This window comes from Sciurus carolinensis, chromosome 3 (assembly GCF_902686445.1).
Source record: "Sciurus carolinensis chromosome 3, mSciCar1.2, whole genome shotgun sequence".
Lineage (NCBI taxonomy): Eukaryota > Metazoa > Chordata > Mammalia > Rodentia > Sciuridae > Sciurus > Sciurus carolinensis.
Genome location: NC_062215.1, coordinates 35433401 through 35458998, shown reverse-complemented (window position 1 = coordinate 35458998; position 25598 = coordinate 35433401). Strand labels below are relative to the sequence as shown.

The 25598-nt window shown below is 34.3% G+C and overlaps 1 protein-coding gene across 8 annotated transcripts in view; it reads left to right on the top strand.

Moving 5' to 3' along the window:
• Positions 1–25598, top strand: part of Bcas3 (BCAS3 microtubule associated cell migration factor) — a 564794-nt gene that overhangs the window by 201257 nt on the left and 337939 nt on the right. For all 8 annotated transcript variants that reach the window (XM_047542954.1, XM_047542958.1, XM_047542956.1 and 5 more), the window contains exon 15: positions 16119–16383. In XM_047542954.1, the coding sequence (XP_047398910.1) occupies positions 16119–16383 (265 nt within the window). The remainder of the gene's footprint in view (positions 1–16118; positions 16384–25598) is intronic.

Below are 25598 nucleotides of genomic sequence, written 5' to 3'. Positions count from 1 at the left end.
TATTTGCCATTCATGATTTCAGCACACTTGAACACTGTGACCTGTTTATTTTGTGGATTGTGCTTCAGTTTTTTGTCTGATGTTTCCTCATGGTTAGATTCAGGTTACTCATCTTTGGTGACAATGTCACAGAGGTTTTGCATCCTATCAAGAGGAGCATGATTTTGATTTGTACCATTATTGATCATTTGGTTGGTGTATCATTATATCATTTTATTCTCATAGATTCCTTTTTTCCAATGAGTTATATTTGTTTCAGAATTATTTATTTTAGTGCTCAAAAAGTCCCATGTTTGACCAGTGGGAGCCCATTAACTGTAAATTGTCTTTCAGTTTTATCTCCACCATTCATTGAAAATTTCTTACTTAATTCATTACTAAATTGCTTACTATTAAGTTTAATTACTATTAATTTTTGTTTCTTTTATATGGAAATTTTAAGATGAGCATTTCAGGTGAAGATTTAATATTCCAGTATTCTGCTGGGCATGTTTTATTTTTTTACTGTTTTAAATCCTGCCCTGTCTCTTCTGCTGTCAGTTTGTTTGACCTTATCTATAACCTTTTAGTAGTTGGATATTTTAAACACCTAATACTTATTTTGATACCTTCTTTCTGTTAATATTATTACCACTTAATTTATCTATATGTCCAATCTGGAAACAGAAACTTTTAAATTTCTTGATGTCTATTAGAACAGCATCTTATATGTGTTTGGTATAAGTGTTTGGTGTTGCTAATCCTGTCTCTGTTTAACAGGTAGGCAAATCAAATAGAACTTATTAAAATGATTTTGCTCTAGGATACACCCTGTAATTTGGAATTTCTAAACAGCAAACATCAAGATCTAAGATCCTCAGTTAGTGACCATAAAATTAATTTTTATAAAGTTCTACTGGAAATTATTTTGAACTGTTAAAATTTAGCCCCAATCATTAAATCTGTACAGCATATGATCTCTCTAACCATATTTGTGTACTTCAGAATCATATTAATCTGAATTATTCCAAGAACTCTGAGGGTTCTTTAATCAGGCAAGGAAAAAAAAGTATGTGGATCTAATTATGTTAAATTAAGTTGTTTTGTGGTCTTTGACTTGGAATATCCTCTGCATCTGACAGTAATTTTCCTCATAAAGTGCATATGCAGTAAGAAAAATAGTCCTTGTTTCAACAATAACCTTACAAGTATTTTGTCAATATAGTTCTATAATATCTTCCTCAAACTGACTCATTTTTTTTAACTTAATGTGCTAATTTTGGTAAATATCATAATTGCTTTTGTATTATCTATACATCAGACAAGTGTGAATTTTTCCATATCAGAAACAGTAGTGCCAGATAGTATGACTAGTATTTTTGTCAAAGGGAAAGGCACATATTTAATATTATTGATTAATACTATTAGATGGAAATTTGAGATAAAAACAGATTTTTAAAGTGTGAGTATGTCCCAAATATTGCCTACTTCTGCTTATACAGATATTCATATTTAATTGGATTTTCTATATTTTTATTTGGAAAATCTGGCAATCCTGTGCATGCCTCTATGGTAATGGGATTTTCTTCAATTTCCACCCAAACCCTTAGTTTTATGCATATATAATTTACATAATATAAAATTCATTTTTAGGTGGTAAAATTCAGAGGTTTTTAGAATGTCAGCCATTATCAGTATCTAATGAAAGATCTTTTAAAATACACCTCTCACTCATTAGCTATATGCTTACATGACCAAAGCTTCATCCTAAAATGGGTCCTGTACCTACTTCACAGGATTTATTGAGACGAAAATCACAAATACTATAAATACAGTTCTTAGCAAAGCACTTGCCACAGTGATCAACAAAGTATCTTTATGAGTGCTTCCACTGTTGGCCAATATATTGTAAGAGGGACTGGATTTACCCTCCTACTTGTAATAGCTAAACATTAGTGTTTTTTTCTAGACATTGTACATTAAGCTTTGAATGATGGTGATTTTTGAGAGGTGGGAAACAAATTAGAAGAGCCTTATGATTACCCCAGCATAATGCCTTGAAAGAATTTCCAGTCCATAGTACAGGAAGGGGGAACTGGTGGAGCCTGGTAGCCTCCCTTAGTTAATGAGATACCCCTAAGAGTCCAGGGAGTCCAAGGTCATAGATGGTGAGGGCAAAGTACTAGATGCATGAAAGCTGCAAAGAGAGAGGGCCAGAGATCTGCATGAGATCTGCATAACAGATTCCATGTTCGCCTCTGAGAGCACCATCAGGCCCAAAAGGAAAAAGTAAAACTGTCTTTGTTCAAAGATGATGTGATGATGTAGAAAATCTAAATGATTTTTATTTAAAAAAAACAACTAATTAAATGATTTTAACAGCATGACCGGATATAGATCAATATACAAAAAATCAATTGGACGTCAACATAGTAACAAAAACCAATTGATTATTAAAGATATTTAAAAATGTAAAATACTGATATCATCATGTACAAGACCCTTACTCTGAAAACTGGAAAACGTTGCTGAGAGTAAATAAAAGCCTAAATTAATGGGAAGTTAGATCATTTTCTTGTGCTGAAAGCTTAATATCATTATGAAGTGATTTCTTTCCAAATTGATCTGTAGATTCTTTGTAATCCCCATCAAAATCCCAGAAGGATTTTTCTCCATAGAAATTAAATAGCTAATTCTAAAAATACATAGGATTTACAATGGGCAAGATAACATGGGGATAAATAGGAAAAAAGTTGATGAAGGTCTGTCACTATAAGGTAGCAAGACTTACTAACTCTACATTAATCAATAGGGAGTTCAAGAACTTTGCCATATGAATGTACAGTTGATTTTTGGCAGAAGTGCATAGATGGAAAAAAAGATTCATCATTTAACAAATTAACTCAAGTTGGATGATTAACTCAATTGGATGATGTAAAGCAAGCAACTGTAAACACTTTATACAGAAACATAGGAGAAAGTTTTGCCCCTCGTGTTATGCACAGATTCTGAAGAATGTGACCCCAATAGCAAAATGCATTAAAGAAAAAGGGATAAATTATCTCTCATCAAAATGAAACACATCTGCTCCTTGAAAGAAACCTAAGAGAAACAAATAGCAGAAGTTCTTTTGTATCCATAATTCATTTAAAAAAACTCTCAAATGTCAGTGAGTGGAGGGTTTTTCATGTCTTTTATCTATCTTGCTATTAGGAGCATGCACTGGTTGGTAGAGCCAGTCTGAACAGTCTTATTATTTGTTTATCATAGATCCCAGTAAACTTAGTCTTGAGGAGATTGTCCACAGTTTAAAATTCACATTTTTCTAAATGATGTCCAAAGTTGCTAGTATTAATTTCTTAAAATAATAGAAATTTGCTCTCATGGAAATCCAAAATTTAGGTGTAAGCAAGACTGTATGCACTCCCTTTGTAGATTCTGAGGAAGAACCTTTTCTTTGCCTTTTGCACCTTCTCGTGGCTGTAGCACTCCTTGACTTGTAGCCACATAATCAGTTCGATTCTCTGTGGTTGCTTTGTACATCTTCCTCTGTTTTGGCTACTCTTCCCTATTTGATGACCGGGTGCAGTAGTGCACGCCTGTAATCCCAGCCACTCGGGAGGTTGAGGCAGGAGAATTGCAAGTTTGAGGCCAGCCTCAGTAACTTAGTGAAACCCTTTCTCAAAATAAAAAAAATAATAAATAAAAAGAACTGGGATGTGGCATAGTGGTAGAGCGTCCCTGGTTAAATCCCAATACCCACCCCCCCAGTGATGTCTTTTGATATCAACCCAGATCATCCAGAATAATACCTTAATCTCAGGATCTATAACTTAATCATTTATTTTGACAAAGAGCCCTGTAAAGGATGTGGACATGTGGGCACGTCTTTTAGGGGGCTACTCTTACCCTTTACCTCATTCCCTCATTCCCAGAATTCATGTTCATGCCATGTATAATTACCTCATACCAATGTCCCTAAAAGTCTAAGCCCATCACATGATCAACTCCAAAATTTCTTGAAAATATCACCTCAAAAATCTCCAGTGTGATCATCTAAATCATCCAAATTAGGTAGGGTTTACCCAATTTAGGGCAAAATTTGTTTCCATCTGTGGACCTAAGAAATCTATTAAAATTCTACAACAGGATATGAATATGCTAGGCATTCCAAAAGGGACAAATGGGAAAGAATCAAGGACTTCCTGTTTAAAACCCAGCAGGGCAGATACTATTAAGTTTCAAGGCTTGAGTTTCCTATGTGATTTGAGGCTCCACCTCCTAGACTGCAACTATTTTCTTGGCATGTGACCTTGCTCACCCCTGCCTTTATATACTCCTCTTAGGGACGTTAGTCCCATGTCCCTGCCTGGGAACCCATTCATCCATTTTTGAACAAATGTACCCATAGAAAATATGAACATAGAGGGTATGATTGGCCCATTGTTACAGGTTGCCTAACCCTGTTTTAAAGTGGGGGTGATGGCCTTCCATTATCTGTGCTAATTGTTCCTTGCTTCATTCAGCCTTCCAGAGTTGTTGGGGTCATATAACTGCCACGGACCCATTCTTACCATCGTTTTTCTTCTTGGCTGAGCCATCAGGGACCCAGCTGTTGGCATTTAACAGGAGCTCTGTGAATTGGGGCTATTGAGCCAGTGGCATTGCTGCAGGCAGTGGTGTAGAGACAGTGTAGGCACAAAACTCAAGGTGTCAGGCTGACGGGACTGTGGAATACCCCATTCCCATTTGAATAGCAGTTCTTTTGGGCCCTTCCCACTTCAAGTGTAAGTTGACTCATCCCACAGCAGATCTGGAAAGTTGTACCTCTGTGGGTCAGTTGTTCAGTCGTGATTAGAACTTAGTAGCAGGTTAATAGTTGCTTTCTAAAAAAGGGAATGTACTTGATTGCTTTATCAGGCAGGTGGCGTTGTTGTACTGGGATAACACCCCTGCGTACCTCCGCAACCATTAAATCTACCTAAATAGTTTCCTCCTGGGAATTTGTTGGTATATGACATGGGAAGGAACTGGAAGCCTGGTAGGTGGTCTGTTGTGAACTTGTCCCATTATCACCTCAGTATACATGGCCAAGGATAACCTCTGACAGAGGCATTTAATTACAGGCGTGTAAGCCATTAATACCATTATCCATACATCAATATAAGCTACAATGACAGTCCATTAATTGGACTAAAGGGCCCTATCCTTTTATACCCCATTCCAGTGTGTATTTCCCCTATGAAAACAGGCAGTCAATGTAAGTATTGTCACTTGTTCCAGTGACAGTCACCATGTGATAACATTCTCCCTTATCTGTGTGGCAGGGGTGGGAACCTTTTGGATACATTGTGGGCATTTTGGAATTTTGTCCTTTCTTCTCACTGGCCCTTAGATCCATGATTGGTTCCCTAGTGTTGATGCCACTTTTCCTCCCATGAGTCGTGGTTGCTACTTCCCAGCATCCACTGAATGTCCAGGGACAGCAGGACATTCCTTCCGTCTTCCCCTCTGCTTTCCCCAGCCATGCTGTTGCACCCTGTGGCCACTTCTCATCCTCATCTCCAGTCAAGCTCAGGCCAGCTGCATCAGGAATCAGGCCCATGAAGACTTCTGGTCCTGTGTTATTATATTAGCAGGGATTAACATTCACTATTTTTAAAAAATTGAACGTGTGTCGTTTCACCTGTACTTGTACAAAACAGTAATGAAAGATTCCATGTGCACTTTACCCAGTTTCTCCTGATCACTCACACTTCAGAGAACTATGGTATCTCACAATCAGGATATTGATGTTGATAGAATCCACTGAATTTTTTAGACCCCCAACAGATTTATTTGTACTCATTTGTATCAATTTATATGCATTTATATAGTTTTATCATATGTCTGTGTGTCTACAACCCTTCCTTCAGGTTGCCCTTATCACCAGACCTACCTCCCACAGTTTGTTGGAACAATCACCTGTTAAAGGGCATCTGGACTATTTGTAGTTTTCTTCTGTTATAAATACATTATGTGACTAGTCTTCATTTCTCTGCAGAGGTGCCAAGAGTGTAATTGCATGCTTAGTTGTATATGTATTTACCTACAGTGAATGTTTTTAATTTTGCTGAGAGCAGATTTACCAATTTTTCCTCTAGTCCTTATATACCAGTCCTTATATACTAGTCCTTATATATTAGTCCTTATATACCAGCTACTCCTTTGTAAGATAAGTAGTTTGCAAGTTTTTTCTACCAACCTCTAGCTTTTTTTTTTTAAATCCTTCTCATATAGGCTTGCAGAACAAACATTTTTTAGTTTGATGAGACCCAGGATTTTTAAATGAATCTTGCTTTTTGTATTAAGTCAAAGAACTGTTTGATTAACCCTCAATCCTAAGGATTTTTTCCTATACAGTTTTCTAAGTTTTATAGTTTTACATTTTACATTATCAGCATCTAGTGGCCTCATGAAATCAGTTAAAAGTTCTGTTTCCTCTTCCATTTTTTTAAAGACAGTTATTAATTATAGGTATATTCACATGACCTATTTCATCTTGGGTGAATTAGTAGTTTGTGGTTTTTGAAGAACTGACCTATTTTCTCTAAGTTATTAAGTTTATTTAAATGCAGCCACTCATATTTTTTAATCCATTTAACAAGTGCTGGATCTGTAGTGCTATCCCCTGAATCATTCCTAATATTGATGATTTGTTTATTCTTTTTTGATTTTTTTCAATCTCTGGAGTTTTGGCAATTTTGTTGATTTAAAAAACATTTATTTTTGTTTCATGGATTTTTCTCTATTGTTTTCCTATTTTTCAATTTTCTTAATTTCTGCTCTCATTTGTATTTTCTTCTTTCTGCTTCTTTGGTATTATTTCAGTCTTTTAAAAAATTCTCTTCTCCTTCATGGGCAGGAATGCAGAATATTTATTTAATTTCTTTGTTTCCTAGCTAGGAATCTAGCAGTATAATCTTCCCATAGGACTGCATTTGTGGTGCCTTACATATCTTAATGATGGGCATATTTTAATAAATAACTTATTGGCAAATATTTTATTTAAGCCTGAAAACAGTTGGGCACTGTGGCACATGTCTGTAATCCCAGTGACTTGGGAGACTGAGGCAGGAGGATCATAAGTTCAAAGCCAGCCTGGGCAATTTTGCAAGATCCAGTCAAGAAATAAAAAAATAAATCGGTAGAGCACCCGGTAGCACACTCCTGGATTCAGTCCCCAGTACCACCATTCCCCACACCCCAATTATTTTTAAACCAGAAAACATCCTTGTAGGCTGAAAGATATGTATCTCCAACTTCAGTCCAGTTAGAAATGTGAGAGCTGGAATTAAAACCTTGATCTTTGCCATCTGGTAACTATCTTTCCTTTAGTATTTCCTACCTTTTTCCTTTCTCCTGTTTGTTTTGATCTCACCTCCTTTTTCTGTCTTCTCATGATTGATGTGTACATTTTCCACTAAATATAGGGACAGAGAAGGTAGTTTATAAGGTTAGATTATTTTTTAAATTCTGATAAAAGTCTGTTCAGAACAAAATAATGTTTAAAATCTGTATACATTCTGATTTGTTTTGAAAGATTAAAAAATCCAACCTTTCTATCTAGTTGAATGGGGACTTCATATTATTATTGTTAGTAATAAACAATATTTTGAACTTTGTGTCTTATATAGCATTATCTTTATTTCACTGATACAGTACTTGCTAACAGTTACACTATTTAAAATATACTAGGAACTATTCTATTTGCTTTATTTGTATTAACTCTAATCATCAACCAAATTCTATTAGGGAACTAGTCTTTCTGTGCATAGTGTATGGATAACAAATTGTGTTATGTTAGACAAAAAGGATTACTGTTGAAAACTTCGATCTTCTTTATTCCTTCAAAAAAGGATTAAAGGAGGAACAGCAACGTCTGATATTTTTGGAGTGGGGAGGGGATCAAACCCAGGGACGCTTTAACACTGAGTTACATCTCCAGCCCTTTTTGAGATGCCCAGGTTGGCCTTTAACTTGGGGATCCTCCTGCCTCAGCCTCCCAAGTTGCTGGGATTATAGGTGTGTACCACCTCAGGCATGTGCCACGTTGCCCAGTGCCTGTCAGATTTTAATCAAACTGCCACTTTTCTCCTTTCTGCTTCAACATTCTCTCTGTTTCCATGTAAAAATGGGCTAATTATTTTAGCTCATTTTTTTGTGGAGGGCACCAGGGATTGAACTCAGGGGCACTCAACCACTGAGCCGCATCCCCAGTCCTATTTTGTATCTTATTTAGAGATAGGGTCTCACTGAGTTGCTTAGTGCTCACTTTTGCTGAGGCTGGCTTTGAACTCATGACCCTCCTGTCTCAGCCTCCCAAGCCCCTGGATTACAGGTGTGTGCCACCACGCCTGGCATTTTAGCTCATTTTTAAAGTTTCTTTTTGTAAAAGGTTGCAGAGCATGTAATAGGCTTCCCATCATTATTTACTGAATGAGTAAATGAACATGAATAATTGACAGAGGGAGGGAATAAGTAGATGAGATCCAGAGTATGTGTGAGTTATCCTTACTGCACTTAAGTTCCAATTATTTTGTCTTCAAGCAGTCTTCTATTGCTATTCACCTGGTTACAATTGTTCTGATATGACATTTTTATTGAAAGTGTTTTTATTGATTCTGAAGGATAAAAATTCTGGAAGTGTGTGGTTTGAAATAGCTCCAGGACTTGTATTTTAATGGCTATGCAAATATTTCTCTTTTTATATTTCTATATATTTTTATTACACCTAATCTCATCTGCTGACTTGGTCCTTGCATGTTAGTTATTGGTACTTGGGAGTTGTCTTTTATGGTTGTCATTAGATACCTAAAACCTGTTGCTTTGAGACTCTATCCAAGCAGACTTTGTTCTGTCCCAAACCACTTAGGATTGGAGAACAAGTTATTATTTGAATCATTGTTCATATTTTTGGCTAAAGAAAAAATATACTTACTAGATTTTTAAAAAATTTTTTTTGTCAATTGACCTTTATTTTACTTACTTATATGTAATGCCAAGAATCAAACCCAGTGCCGTGAGTACATGCTCTACCCTTGAGCACAACCCCAGCCCCGACTTAATAGATTTTTAAAATCAGGTTTTAGCCAGGTGTAGTGGTGCTCACCTATAATCCCAGCGACTGGGAGGCTGAGGCAGGAGGATTCAAGTTTGAGGCCAGCCTCAGCAACTTAGTGAGATTCCATCTCAAAATAAAAAAAATAAAAAGACCTGGGGATGTGACTCAGTGATTAAGTGCCTCAGGGTGCAATCCTCAGTACAAAAAAAAAAAAAAAAAAATCAGGGTTTATTATGATACAAGTAGTCTGCTGTTGGTCTTGAAACAATTGCTCAACAATGTCTCTGTGACATTTTTGCTCCTTCCCACATAATTGCTTTATAAATGCCATTTCCTTGAATATCCTCTTCAGAATTCAAGGCAGTCAAATGAGGAAAAAGAGCATCGTCAACGATGTTAATTTATTTTATCAGAAAACCAGATATTTTTCTAGAGTCCTGCAACCTCCACTTGCTTTTGTCTGACCAATCATAACTTCTCTGAGGTTTGTGTAAGAGAGACTAGGCACACACATATTAAGTATCTGTATTGATGTTAGGCAAGGGAGTGGACATTAGAGATGAGTGTTGGCTTTTCTACCCAGTTAGTTACATCTCTACCACAACCAAGATACAGAACAGTGTTTGACCTGGTTTCAGGATTACGTACATTTCTAGGCGTCACATGGTATGCCTTTAGTATGTACAGTTTTTATCTTTATATGTATCAGTTCAGTGTTGTTAAAGAAAAAATGCAGAATCTTTTCCTTATCTCAGAAATTTCTTCTGGTTCTTTTCAGTAGGTACTGTACCCTACTCTTGCCCTAGGCTACCATTCCTTTTACCTTACATATTCAATTTCAAAAACATCTTTTCCGTGATCTCTATGGTTTGTTGTAGAGTTGGGAGGAGTGACATTGCTACTCTATTTTGTTTTCTAACTTAGTATTACTGACTTCAGGTCAATAGGTAATTTTCTAAGTGTTCTAAAAAGTAAATTTCTTGGTCATGCCTGTATGCGCTAATCCCTAGTACCTACTCCATCAGAACTCTGAAGGAGGGATCCTGGGATTTGTATTTCTTACAGATAATCTGGTTGCTTCTTACTACCCTGAAGTTTGAGACTGCTTCATATTTTAGGATGTTAAAATTATCCTAAAATTTTATTTCTGTTATTAACCAAGGTTTTTAATTGAGGTTTTGGGTGAATTTGCAGTTGTATAAGATGTTTTTTCTGCATCTTAGGTGCTAAATGTAGCATTTCATTCTCTACCTCAGTTCATTTGTTTCATATATACTTTGAATTTAATCTGTTTTTGTGAATATAATATATGGTTTTATTTTTAAATTTTGATAAAATGTTTACTATAATTAAAAAAAAGTTAGACATTTCATGTTCCATTTAAGGATATGTCTGCTGCATTAAATATTGGTTGCCTAATGTTTTATTATTAAATCAATGAAATATTTAAATAAAATAAAGGTATTGTGTCTATGTACAACTAAAAATTTTTTTCAAAAGAATGCATTATTCAGATTGCCCCCAAATATTTGTGTAAATGGAAATTACTGGAATATGTCAACAATATGTGTTCACAGACAAATGCATTAGCTTTCTAACATCTGTTTTTAGTAGTCCAAATTTATATTATTACAATGAGAAATGAGTGTGAGGCTTATATAAATATGGTAAACAATACAGGAAACATTTAAGAAATGGTAAATTACATATACTAAATTTTTAAAACATTTAGTTTGACACTCCTAATTTTTAATTTGTATCTCATTAAAAACTCCAACATCTCTAATATCTTAAAGCACTAAATTGATAATCCATGTCCTAATGAGGTTTTGCTTTATGTTTTTCTTCTTATGCCATACTTTTATGCTGAATGGAGGGAAACTTAATAAGAACATGAGAATATCTGGTTATACCATTTACCCATATTATATTCAAATTTCCTTTAACCTCACACCAGATGTGAACTGAGTCAGAATTGACGATAAATAAAACGCTAGTTTAGGCCTCCTGGCAGCTGCATATCTTTCCTTAAGCATAGAACAGAGCAGACATCTTTTTTATTTAATTATTTTTTTATTTTTACAGACTGCACTTTGATTCATTGTACACAAATGGGACACATCTTTTCATTTCTATGGTTGTGCATGATGTAGATTCATACCTTTTGTGTAATCACACATGTACATAGGGTAATGACAGGACGGATATCTTTAAGAATTAAGGGACTATCAAACTATAAAAAGAGACTATAGAATTTCCTTTTTCAGCAAATTGCACAACATTATGTAGTGTACAATTCAGTGGTTTCTAGTATATTCACAGAACTGTACTTTTTTTTTCATTACTGGAGATTAAATTCAGGGATGTTCTAACAATGATATGATATTGTGTATGGCATCTTTTACTTTACATAATCTTTCAAAGTTCATCCATTTTTAAGCTTGCATCAGAACATCATTCCTTTTATGGCTGAATAATATTCCACTTTTATGGATATATCACATTCTGTTTATCCATTCATTAGGTGAATGACATTTGGAGCAATTCGTTTTGTGACTTCTAGGCATACTGCTATGAACATCAGTGTACAGGTTTTTGTGGGAATGTATACTTTCAGTTCTTTTGAACCTTTAGGAGTGAAACTTCTGTGGCATGTGATAACTCTGTGTTTAATGTTTTGAAACACCTTATAAGTGTCTGCTTCATTTACATTGCCCCCAGAAATGTATTATGGTTCTAATTTGTACACAAAATTATTAACAGTTGTTTTTGTCTACCTTTTAACTTTTAGCTATTCTTGTGGGTATGAAGTGTTACCTCTGTGGTTTTGATTTCCATTTTCCTAGTGACTAAAGATGTTGAGCATCTTTTCATGTATTTGTTGGCCATTTGTGTATCTTCTTTGCATACATTTCTATTCAAATCCTTGTTTATTTTCATTTGGGTTCTTTATATTGTTGATTTTTAAATATTTTATAATATTTATATATTCTAGATATGAGATCTTTACCAGACATATTATTTGCAATTATTTTCTCCCATTTTGTGGTTTGTCCTTTTTACTTTCTTGGTAATATCCTTTGATGTGCAGAAGATTTTAATGTTGAAGAAGTTTCATTTATCTACTTTGTCTTATATTGCTTTCAGGTGGTTTCAATTAAGAGTCCAGGTAAGAGACTAATATAGTAACCTGGTAGACAGAGGATAGTGGTTTAGTTCATGTTAGTAGCAGTGAAAACATGGATGGGTGTTTAGACAGAACTGAAATATATTTTTTATGGTAATGATTGCAAAAGCAAACATCTTTGTGCAGGGCTTATTAAGTTCAAGGTATTGTTTTAAATACTGTACACATTAATTAATTCATACTAACTGCTATAGATTATTATTCATTTTTGCACATTAGTAACCTCAGGGCACAGAGTTATTAACTAGTTTTCTCATGGCCATGTAGCTAGTTAAGGATAGATATATTTAGCAAGATATACTACCTTTAGGTAAAGCCTATAATGATATGTAGGGCTTTGTATTTTTAGCACTGTTTCCCTGTATTTTCACAGTCTTTTGTAGTATTAAAGTTTATAGATTTCTTTGTGTTTAAAATTGGCCACATTTAATCTAATCTAATGTAGATTTTTATATGCATGCACACATCATATATATAAATGGATAGCTATATATTATGTATTGAGATAACTAGAAAATTGTATTCCTTGATGATAAGAAATATTTGCCTCTGAGTTGTTAGATTTATATGTATGTGTTTTCTTAAACTTAAGCATTTTTCTGTAATCATCATTTATTATTATTGTATTGAAAACAACAATATTCATCTTGAAAACAAAACAAAATGTCTTCCCATGTGATTGAATTTTTCAAAGTACTTTCATCTCATCAGTCTTATGTTCATAACTCATATCTTGTATGACTTCTTCTTCTAATTATGCTTTCTATGGTTACTTCTCTCTATACTCTGCTGAATCTCCTAAACTATAGCAACATTAATTATTGACCTGAGAACACTTTACCCTTTTTTATTTCAGCTTTAGATTTGTAAGGATTTTCCTGCTTTGAGGTCTTTATTGACCATCATGAAAATGTTATAAAATGAGTTAGCAAACTATGGTCTGTGAACCAGATCTGACCCTTTGACCTTTTAAAAAACTGTATCATCAAACTAGAATGGCTTTTATAAATAAATCTTGCAGCATAATAATACTGTCTTTGAATGTCAACTATGCAAAATATTACCTTCCATATAGATGAGTTCCATTCTTTTACTTAGTAAATCTATGTTATAAAAAATTCTAGTGGATTATTACTGTATTTTGAATTTCATCAATAAATTTTTTGTTATTAATTTTTTTCTCTTGTAATTATAGGTATCTACTTAATACCCTTGATTTTGATTCTTGGCCTGTAGAGCCTAAAATTTTATTGTCTCTCTCTTTATAGAAGTAGTTCACTGACCCCAGTTCTAAAAGAAACCTGCACTGGTCTCATACATACCATATTTTCTCCACAATCATTCCCTGATTTAATTTTATAGCATTTTGAAATGTGGCACACTAGAAGCATGTAGATTTGTTTCCCAAATCTACCTAGTGCCTGAGTTAGAATAGTTAATAGGGAGTGTATTTAAAAACAGTTATTGAAATATATTTGTTTCCTAAATTTGAGAACAGGAAGTTTATATATCAAATTAAGACTCTACTTGTTCAACTTCTATTTATCACAGTTGCCTAATCTGTACTTGATAAGTGTTGTATGTCAGGATATTTGTAATGTATAATTAAGTAAGTGATGCAGTTTCCACTCAGCTTTCCTGCTTTTTTTTTTTTTTTTTTCTTTATTTTTATTTTTTGTGGCACTGAGGATTGAACATGGTCTCACTAAGGTGGCCAGGTTGGCCTGGAACTTCCTGCCTCACTCCTTGCAAGTGACTGGGATTACAGGCATGTGCCACAACTTCCTGCCCAGCTTTTCTGTTTTATGAGAAAATGTTAATTCAAAACAGTATTCCAAAATTGAGGTCCAAAACTCATGCCAGTGATGTTATCATTTTATTACTAAATCATCATTATATATATTGCTTTATATATATGTGTATATATATATACACACATACATATATATATTACTTTTAATGAATGAAACCCACCCAGCTAGTTATAATATCAAAAGATACATCATTTTGCATTTTGTGGGTAGGTGACTTGCTATTTAAAGGATTAAAGTTTCTCTAGTTCACTTGGCAGCTAATATCTTTAGCAGTGCTGCTCATTCATGTATGCTGACATGTCTTCAAGGTCATAGGATAGAATCACTTTAATAGCACTTTTCTAAGTAAGCATTAGGTGGAATTCTGTCTTCCTACTTTAATGCTGATTGTTAACACTACCTCATATTACAAGTATTCTTAAAATGAAAGAAGGAAATTCCTTTTCATTAGCAGTCCAGGAAGTCATCTTGATTATAAGTATTTTGGAAAAAGGTTTTAGATAGCATGGTTCAGTTCTATTGCAGATGCAAAATAAATTACTCAGTAAGTCTAAAGATGTTTTTCTTTGTATATTTGATTTTAGCATGTGACATACATTGATATTTTAAAAATTATTTTTATTTTTTTCCACATTTTTACTGGTGCATTAGAATTATACATAATGATGGAATTTGTTGTTACATATTCATACATGCCTTCAATATAACAATATAATTTGGTCAGTATCATTCCTCAGTCTTTCTAATTTCCCTCCTCTCCTCCCTCCCTCAGGTTTGTTTCCTCTATTCTACTGATCTCCCTTCAATTTTCATGAGACTCCTCCCCCACCCACCCCCACCTTTCTTTTCCTTTTTCCTCTCTAACTTCCATATATGGGAGAAAACATAGGACCTTTGACCTTCTTAGTTTGGCTTATTTCATTTAACACAATGATCTTAAGTTCCATTCATTTTCCTGCAAATGATATTATTTTATTTTTCTTTATGACTGAATAAAAGTCCACTATCTATATATACCACATTTTCTTTATCCATTCATCCATTGATGACTACCTCAGCTGGTTCCAAAGTTTGGCTGTTGTGAACTGTGTTGCTATAAACATGGGTATACTTGTATTGCTATAGTACAATGACTTTAATTCTTAGAATAAATACTGAGGAGTGATATACCTGGATCCTGTGGTGATTCCTTGCCTAGCCTTTTGAGGTTCTTCCATCCTGATTTCCATAGTGATTATACTAATTAACAATCCCACCAATAGCATTTATTATTGTTTGTATATTTGATGACTATCATTCTGATGAGAGTGAGATGAAGTCTCAGTGTGGTTTGATTTACATTTCCCTAATTGCTAATGATGTTGATAATTTTTTCATGTATTTATTGGCCATTCGTGTTTTTTCATTTTAGACATGCCTGTTTGGTTCGTTATCCCTTTTATTAATTATTGTTAAGTTTTTTGAATTCTTTATATATTCTAGATATTAATCCTCTGTAAGAAGAGTAGCTAGCAAAGTTTTTTTTCCCCATTTTGTTGGTCCTTTCTTCACATTTTAAATTTTTTCCTTTGCTGGCAGAGGTATTTTAATTTGATGCCATCCCATTTATTAACTCTTGTCATTATTTCCTGAGCTTTAGGAGTCCTATTGAGAAAGTCATTTCCTGTGCCTATATGCTGGAGTGTTGACCTTATGTTTTCTTCTAGGAGTTGCATAGTTTTTGTTCTAATTTCTAGGTCTTTGATCCATTTTGAGTTGGTTTTTGTGTAGGGTGAGAGATGAGTCCAGTCTCATTCTTCCACATATGGATAACCAGTTTACCCAGCACCATTTGTCACAATGGCTGCCTGACATGGAATTTTGACCAACATTCATTGTGAAACTCTCACCTATAAAATAAAATTATTTATTTACCAACTATTATTAGGTAAATTAAGTAATGATGCAACCATTTCTATTCAGTTTTGGTTACAAATGATGCTCTTGGGTATATCCAAATATTTTCAGCTATTTTTGTATCTTTTCTTATTTCTAGGTACAGGACATCTGCTTCAGCCATGACTGTCGTTGGGTTGTGGTCAGTACCCTCAGAGGTACTTCCCATGTTTTCCCAATCAACCCTTACGGTGGCCAGCCTTGTGTTCGTACACACATGTCACCACGAGTTGTTAATCGCATGAGCCGCTTCCAGAAAAGTGCTGGACTGGAAGAAATTGAACAAGAACTGACGTCAAAGCAAGGAGGCCGCTGTAGCCCTGTTCCAGGTCTATCGAGCAGCCCTTCTGGCTCACCCCTGCATGGTAAACTTAATTTTCTCTCTCTCCACTTTTAGTCTTCCTTCGCTGTGTCCTCAATTTTTGAAATCTAGCATAAAATAAAAATTTTCATCATCTATTCATGTAATACAAAGATCTTAATCTCATGGAAGGCATTCTTTTTTTTTTTTTGGGTGCTGGGGATCTATCCCAGGGCCTTGTGCTTACAAGGCAAGCACTCTACCGACTGAGCTATCTCCCCAGCCCCCAGGCATTCTTATTTATTAAATCATTTAATAAATTTGAACCAATGCAATAATGATTTTTACCATGCTTTTTTTTTTTTTTTTGGTATTGAGGATTGAACTCAGGAGCACTCAATCACTGAGCCACATCCCCACCTCTATTTTGTATTTTTATTTAGCTACAAGGCCTCACTAAATTGCTTAGTGCCTCACCCTTGCTGAGTCGGGCTTTGTCCTCGGGATCCTTCTGTCTCAGCCTCCTGAGCCACAGGGATTACAGGTGCACTCCACCCGCCCAGCTACCATGCTATTTTAAGTTCATAATTTTTGTAGTATAAGGGATAATTGATGTCATATTTTTAGAATAAAACTTTTTGAATTTATGTTTATGTCTTTAGAAAACTGAATCCCTTTTTCATCTATCTCTTTGAGAGCATTCTGTCTGTACTGGGCTAGTAGTATAGTTCCTTGAGAAATATCCATTGTTGTAGAGGAATGGTCAGGAGTCATGTATACTTTAGATAGAGCAACATTCACATTTTGTTTTAAAATACATCTCTGTGGAATTTATACTAGTATGTTATAGGAAAACAGAAAAAAGGTGTTTTGCAGTTATTTATCTTAGAGCAAATAGTTATGTACCATTGTCCCAATCAATAAATAGAACATTATCAAGATCCCCCTTTTTTCTCCCCCTCTTTAATATTAAACCAGGATTCTGACTTCTATGGTATTTGCTTCCTTACATTTTATTTTTTACAGTTCTAGGAATGGAACCCTGAGTCTTGAACATAGTAGGCAAGCCTTACCCCACTTACAGTTAAAACCAGTTTTACTCCTGAGAAGGTATCCTTAAACATGTTTTCCCATTATATATAAATGGAATTATATAGAATGCATTTGTTCTTGTGTATTTTGTTTTTTAGCATTGTTTTTGGGATGTTTATTCATTTTGCAGGTAGATTTAGTTCATTTATTTTTGTTGTTTAGTTTTACAGTTGTTTTGTGTAATGGAAATTAGTCAATGTAGAAAACCCTTGTAGGTATCTGTGATCTGCCTTTGTGTTAGAGGCAATGCTTCAAAATGCTTACTTATAACATTGTGCAAACATGCTTCTATTTATTTATCTTTTCTAATATTTTTGATGTACAGTTGTGTGGTTTCTGGTTTTGGCTTATTAATTCTAATGATGCAATGACAATTTTTAAATTTTTTTTTTTGTATAAATGTGAACTCCTTTTGAGTGTGAGTTCTAGTCATAGTATTTGTTAACCTTAGCCTTGGTAGTTAACACCAGAGGGATTGGACCATTTAATTCCCAGCAGAATGATTGAGGATGTTGATATTAGGTTACTCTGTTTTGGGAGCATTGCGTATTTTCCTTGACAGATGACATTTTAGCTTTGCAAAATTAAGGTATTTTATAGAGAAAGATTATGGTTACCACAGGAAATAATTCTTAATTTTTAATAGGTCTGAAATTTGGATAAGAAAAAATTAACCAATTAAGTGTGGCATTCATACATGCGCAGTGTTGTGCAATTACAACTTATCTCTTGTTCCAAAACATTTGCTTACACCAACAGGAAATTACATATTCTTTAAGCAGTTTCTCACCATTTTCTTTACCCCAAACCTCAAGCAACCTCCACTCTGCTTTATACCTCTGTGAATTTATCTGTTCAGTATATTTCATATATATTTAATTATGTAATAGATCTTTTGTTACTGGCCATTTAGGATAATATTTTGGAGGTTTATCCACATTGTAGTACATATCACTACTTCATTCCTTTTTATGGTTGAATTATATTCCTTTATATGAATACAACCCAGTTTATCCATTCTTACGTGACAATCTGGTTGTTTTTACCTTTTGACTAATGTGAATAGTGCTGTTAGGAATATGTGTGTACATGTATTTGTTCAAGTACTTCTTTGCAATTCTTCTTGGATGTTTATACCTCTCCTTATTTGATTTAACTTACATGTTCTTTTTGTAATACCTGATCAGTTCCAGATATATGTTTATATTTCTATAGGAAGTTAAAATATAGACTGAAAAATATCTAGGTAAATGGTATCTGGGAGAACTGTTGTAACTCAAAAAGTGTGACTTCTATGTTCTCTGTGCTTTGGCACTATTATTTTTATAAGAACAGTTGTTAGTATGTGTATTTAACTTAACTAGTGGCCCATGATCTTCAAGGTTGAAAAGTTTTGTAAACTGAAGGTTTTTAGAACCGTCCTGAATGAAAACATCCGTTTAAAAATGTATTTAGAATTTTTAACATATAAAATTTAGAAATATATGAGATATTAATATTTTCATCATTTGCAATAAATTTTACTTCAGACCTATTTTTTGTTGTAAAATTTTTGTCATATGTTTAGTTGTGTAGTGTAGATCCTTTGAGAACTTCTCTCTCTGTTTTAAATATTTTTCTTGACTTAAACTTTGAGAATTTTTTTTTTTATTTTGATTCATTGTATACAAATGGGGTACAACTTTTGTTTCTCTGGTTGTACACGAAGTAGAGTCAAACCATTTGTGTAATCATACATGTACATAGAGTAATGATGTTTGTCTTATTATATTATTTTTCCTTCCCCCCACCTCCTCCCCACTCTTCATTTTCCTGTATACAATCCATCCTTCCTCCATTCTTGCCTCCCCCACCATTATGTATCATCATCCACTTATCAGAGAGATCATTCGACCTTCAGTTTTTTCTGATTGGCTTATTTCACTTAGCATGATATTCTCCAACTGCATCCATTTACCTGCAAATGCCATAATTTTATTCTTCTTCACAGTTGAGTAATATTCCATTGTATATATATATATATATATATACCACAGTTTTTTTATCCATTCATCTGTTGAAGGGCATCTAGGTGGTTCCACAATCTAGCTATTGTGAATTAAGCTGGTATAAACATTGATGTAGCTGTGTCACTGTAGTATGCTGATTTTAAGTCCTTGGGTATAGGCCAAGGAGTGGGATAGCTGGGTCAAATGGTAGTTCCATTCCAAGTTTTCTGAGGAATTTCTGTATTGCTTTCCAGAGTGGCTGCACCAGTTTCCAATCTCACCAGCAATGTATGAGTGTACCTTTTTCCCCACATCCTTGCCAACACCTATTGTTGCTTGTATTTTTGGTAATAGCCATTCTAATTGGGGCAAGATGAAATCTTAGGGTAGTTTTGATTTGCATTTCTCTTATTACTAGAGATGTTGAACATTTTTTCATATATCTGTTGATTGCTTACAAATCTTCTTCTGTGAAGTGCCTGTTCATTTCCTTAGCCCATTTATTGATTGGATTTTTTGTATTCTTGGTGTAAAATTTCTTGAGTTCTTTATAGATTCTGGAGATTAGTGCTCTATCTGAAGTATATGTAGCAAAGATTTTCTCCCACTCCATAGGCTCTCTCTTCACATTGTTGATTGTTTCCTTTGCTGAGAAAAAGTTTTAGTTTGAATCTATCCCAACTATTGATTCCTGCTTTTATTTCTTGTGCTTTGGGAGTCATGTTAAGGAAGTCTGATCCTAAGTCGACATGATGAAGATTTGGATCTACTTTTTCTTCTATTAGGCACAGGGTCTCTTGTCTAATTTCAAAGACCTTAATCCATTTGAGTTGAGTCCTGTGTGGGGTGAGAGGGGTTTAGTTTCATTTTTGCTGCATATGGATTTCTAGTTTTCTCAGCATTCTCCATTGTATGTTTTTGGCACCTTTGTCTAGTATGAGATAACTGTATTTATGTGGGTTTGTCTCTGTCCTCTATTCTGTACCATTGGTCCACTTGTCTATTTTGGTGCCAATACCTTGTCATTTTTGTTATTATTGCTCTGTAATATAGTTTAAAGTCTAGTATTGTGATACCTCCTGCTTCACTCTTCCTGCTCAGATTTTCTTTAGCTATTCTGGGTCTCTTATTCTTCCAGATGAAGTTCATGATTGTGTTCTCTATTTCTATGAGGATTGTCATTGGGATTTTAATTGGAATTGCATTGAATTTGTATTGTACTTTTAGTAGTATGGCCATTTTGACAATATTAATTCTGCCTATTCAAGAACATTGGATATCTTTCCATTTTCTAAGGTTTTCTTTAATTTCTTTCTTTCATGTTCTGTAGTTTTCATTGTAAAGGTCTTTCACCTCTTTCGTTAGATTGGTTCCCAAGTATTTTATTTTATTTTATTGAGACTATTGTGAGTGGGGTAGTTTTCCTAATTTCTTTTAAGAAATGTTCATCATTGGATCATATAGAAAATTTTCTTTTGCAAAGAGAGTGTGCATGGGTGGCAGCTAGATCAACAGGAGGAAGTGCAAGTGTATTAGTTGATAATTCATGATGAATTTGCAGTCTCTACATTTATACATCTTTAGAAAATATTCCTTTGCACTTTTTTTTCCTATTCTAACTTTTTTTTAGTTGTAGGTAGACACAAACCTTTATTTGACTTATTTATTTTTGTGTGGTGCTGAGAATTGTACCCATTGCCTCACACGTGTTAATGCAAGCTGCTCTACCACTGAGCTACAACCCCAGCCCCCCTGTTCTTCCTTCTTAATTAAGCAAACCACTTAACAGGTTCTGTTCTGGGCTTTGGGCATAATGGGCATAAAATTTAGGGGTATCCCTGCCCTCATGTATCTTCTATTCCAGGGGAAAAGACATATTAAATGACTATGAACAAATATCTTGTAGTGTGTATTTATTGAGGGTTGAAAGTACCAAAGAAGAATTTTTTTGTTTGTAGAAGGTTGTAGTAGTTGAAGGGTGATACTAGATTTCTTAGTTGATGTATACTGTTTTCTCTCAGTTTTATTGCTTTCCTAACTCCTCATAGTTTTATAGAAATCACAGAAAGGAGATTCAACACTGTTTGACAATACTTAAGATTTCCTTTTAAAAGCAAGGAATTTCAGCAGGCATTTTCCTCCTGATAACACAAATGTTAGGATGTTATTATCTCAGAATTTCTCCATCACTCTTTGTAGATTTTCTCATTTTGTAAGCACAGACATAAAATGATAGTCGTTTTTCTTCATTTTCTTTTTGTATCATACATGTCAAAACAAAATGGGCCTTGTTGGTTAGTTCTAAAAATGATGTATTTACAGTTTGTGTGGGTAAACAGTCTGATGCTGGTAAAAAACAATGTAAACCTTTGAACAGGGAGGGATTCTTCTTGAAAATGAATCATGGTTTGGCAGTATTACTGTTGTTTGTGCTCTTTTTAGCAAAGTAAAGGAAACTGTTAAATAACAATTGATATAGGGATATTTCCTTTTTACTTTTTGGAGCCAATCCAGTTTAGGTTAGGATTATTTTATCTATTTGCTTAAAAAAAAAAAAAAACTTCCCAGAGGATGTTTATTTATTTTAAATATATTCTAAATATCTCTTTCATTTCCTATCTTCTTGCCTGGACCTTAGTCTAGATGAGGAGTTCTTAAATTGAGATTCATAAAGAGGTTAGGAAAAAAAATATGTCTTTATATTCTTACCCCTTACCAAAAGTACACATTAATTTTCATTATGAATATAGAAAATACATGACAATTATATTAGTAGTACTTATGACATGTTGCCAGTAGAAAACACAAATGTTTTCTTATCACATTACATGTGAAATATATATCTTTTTTGTTTTTTCACAATATCTGGGGATGAACCCAGAGGCGCTCTGCCAGTTAGCTATCTCCCCAGTCCTTTAAAAATTTTTTTTAAATTTTGAGACAGGGTCTCAGTAAGCTGCTGGAGCTGCCCTTGAACTTAGGATCCTCCTGCTCTGATCCTGAGCTGCTGGGATCTCTGGTGTGCACCACTATGCCTAGCTTAAAATATGTCTCTTAAAGTATCTCTAATTATTGAATGTGTCTTCAGATTGTTTTTTATGCTCATCACTGTTTTGAAATTATTATATATGATACTGTAATAATTTTACTAATTTTAGTATGAATTTATTACATATGTCACTATAATACCACATTATTTTTATTATATTTATAACTGGTTTTGGTGGGAGAGTGCTGGGGATTGAACCCAGAGGTGCTGTACCATGGAGCTGTACCCCAAACCCTTTTTATTTTACTACAGTTGAGTCTCACTGTGTTGCTGAGGCTGGCCTCTAACTTGTGATCCTCTTGCCTCAGGCTCCTGAGTCAATGGGATTACAGGTATGCATCACCATATTTTATAACTATATTCTAACTTAGTTTACTTCCTTCTGGTCCATGTATTTGTAAGTATTCTGAGGAGTCTGTAGGTTTTCTGCAACTGTCCAAATAGTCTGTGATGCAAAAAGGATTATGAAATGCTGATCATCATATCTTACCTCATCTGTTTCAATAAACTTTAACCATTTTTACTGTACCATAAGCATTTTTTGTTAACCATAAAATGATCAACTAATTTTCTGCTTAAAATCATGTGTCTCATTATGTTTTTAAAATTGTAGATAATGACCCATCTTATTTACATTTTCTTGTTACACCATACTTGGATTCTGGTACCCTTCCATTAATATTCCACATATATTCACTTTTTAAAAAAAAACTTTACCATTTGCACACTTTTTTCTTTACTTGAAAATAATTATTATCACTTTGAATGCCTACTAAACCAACTAAAATATCACTTTATCTCTAAAGCCTTCTTTTGATGTTGTATCATGTGTACCATTACCCTGTACAAACTGTTATCTTATTGTTACATGAAAATTATTCATTGAAATGTCTGTGCTTTTAGATTGACTTCCATAAAGACAAATTTTCCTATTTGTATTTGAAATCTTGGCACTTCACGTATTAGTTGATAAATGTAGACCCTAATGCTTTAAGCATCTTTTAGAAGTTTTCCTACAAGGGCAATTAGAATTTTAAATCCTAACTTACCAGAATGAAGAGATTTTCATTCATAGTAGCTTAGCTTTTCAATTTAATGTATGCAAGGTACATTCATTTGTCAGACAACTATGAATTAATGTTTAGCATGTGCAGCCACTGGACTCTAAGAGGGTAATAGAGAATATAAGGGGAACTGTGTCTATCCCCATGCAGCTATGGAGAAAAATAAAGAGTGGAAAGGAATAGGAAATTCCTAGAGAGGATTGCAGTTTCAAATTAGCATCCTATTTGTAGGTTTTTATTGAGATGATGACGTTTGAGCAAAGACCTGATGGAAATCAGGGAGAACATCATGCAGGTCAGAGCAAGCAGTACAGAATGCAAAGTTGGGAATCTGCCTGGACTCTTGAGGGGAAGGCAAGGAGTCCAGTGTGACTGAAGCAGTGTGCGAGGTGCACAAGGGGTGATGAGGTCAGAGAGGTAACGTGACCAGATGACATCAGCCTGGGACTTTTACTCAAGTGGGGAAGGGAGGACTCTGTAGAGTTTTGAGAAAAAGAATGTCATGATAGGACTGTGTTTTGGCAGAAACCAAATGGAAATATGTATGGAGAATATGCAGGTGGTACATGGATGGAAACCCAGTAAGACTAGTTAGTAGGTATTTTAAAAATCCAGGAAAGAGAAGATGAAGTTTGGACCAGGTCGTCTATAGTGGGGCCTGTCAGAAGTCATTGCATTCTTGATATATTTGTAGTGGTAGGACCATTTTATGGTATGTATGAAAGAACAGATGAGTCAGGATGGTTAGTGAAGCATTTTGGTGGAATAACTGGAAAAATGAGGTTGCTATAAACTGAAGTGAGCAGTGCTATAGATAAATCAGGTTTGGGGATGAGGACAGGATCAAGAGTGTTGGGCATGTTAAATTTAAGTTCTCTCTTTGATTTCTTAGATATGGAGATGAAGATATTACTGACCTTACAGGGTTACTGTGAAGGTCAAAGTATATATGAAATACTTGGTGAAAATTAGCTGATCTCTTTTGTATCTTCATTGATCTGTTAATTTATCAGTATATAGGATTGATTCATCTTTGTATGTTTTTTATATGTTGCCTTTTATCCAGAAAACTGAATAAAGGAATAATTCACCAAATAATAAATGAAAAAAATGTAATTCTGAACTTATTCTGTACAGGCTTTTGTGGAGTTATGCTGCTCAATATTGATATTAACTTGTGACATTGTTTCTCAAATGAGGGGGAGACACCGATGCAAAATTGTGATACTAGTATTATTTCAATCTGTTCTGCTTGTTTTGATCTATATCTCAGGTTATATAGGTTGATAAACAAATCCACCTGTTTTTGAGTCTTGGCATTTCTTTATTTTGCAGAATAGTTTTCCATTTAAGTTCAAAAATATAGCATTCACCATAGTCCAGGACTTTGAAGGAATTTATTTTTTTCTTCGGTTTCCATTGAGTAAATGGGGATCTTGGATTGTCTTCTGCCACTCTTTAGAATTCTTAATTCCTTTAAGTCAGTCTTCCTTCTCAGAGAAGGAGTTGTATTCCAGTCACAGATTTTGGCATCTGAATTCTAGCTTATGCTTTTCCCAAATGAAAGTGATTGGTTAGATTTGAGGCCTTGTTTCAAGCAGGCTTCTGATTTCTTGAACTTGGAGCCTCCATAATTTCAGTAAAGTACTTTTTAAAAACTAGCAGTATCACTTTTCTTTTTAGCATCTATATGAGGCATTCATTTTCCCCCTTAGAACTGTTTATAGCTTTCATTTGATGGTTTATTGTAATTATTTACTTTTGTTGATCCTGAGTTTTCTTGATACAGACCACATCACAATTGTAAATACAAAGCAACCACACATTTCAGCCTTATATAGTTTCACCTACTTAAGAGAATCAATAATAACGTGATGTTTCTTGACTTCTCCTTCCACATCACTGTTTACTTGTGGATTGAAGTTTCCATGAGTATGTTTTAATTTTTGCCAAGAAAAATCAATCATGTGTACTCTAGCTCTGCTTTAAATTTTATGCCTCATATGACATGGAGTATATAAATAGTATATACATGTTAAACAGGGAACAATCTTTTAGGGTAGATTAGTACCTGGGTTTTGTTGGT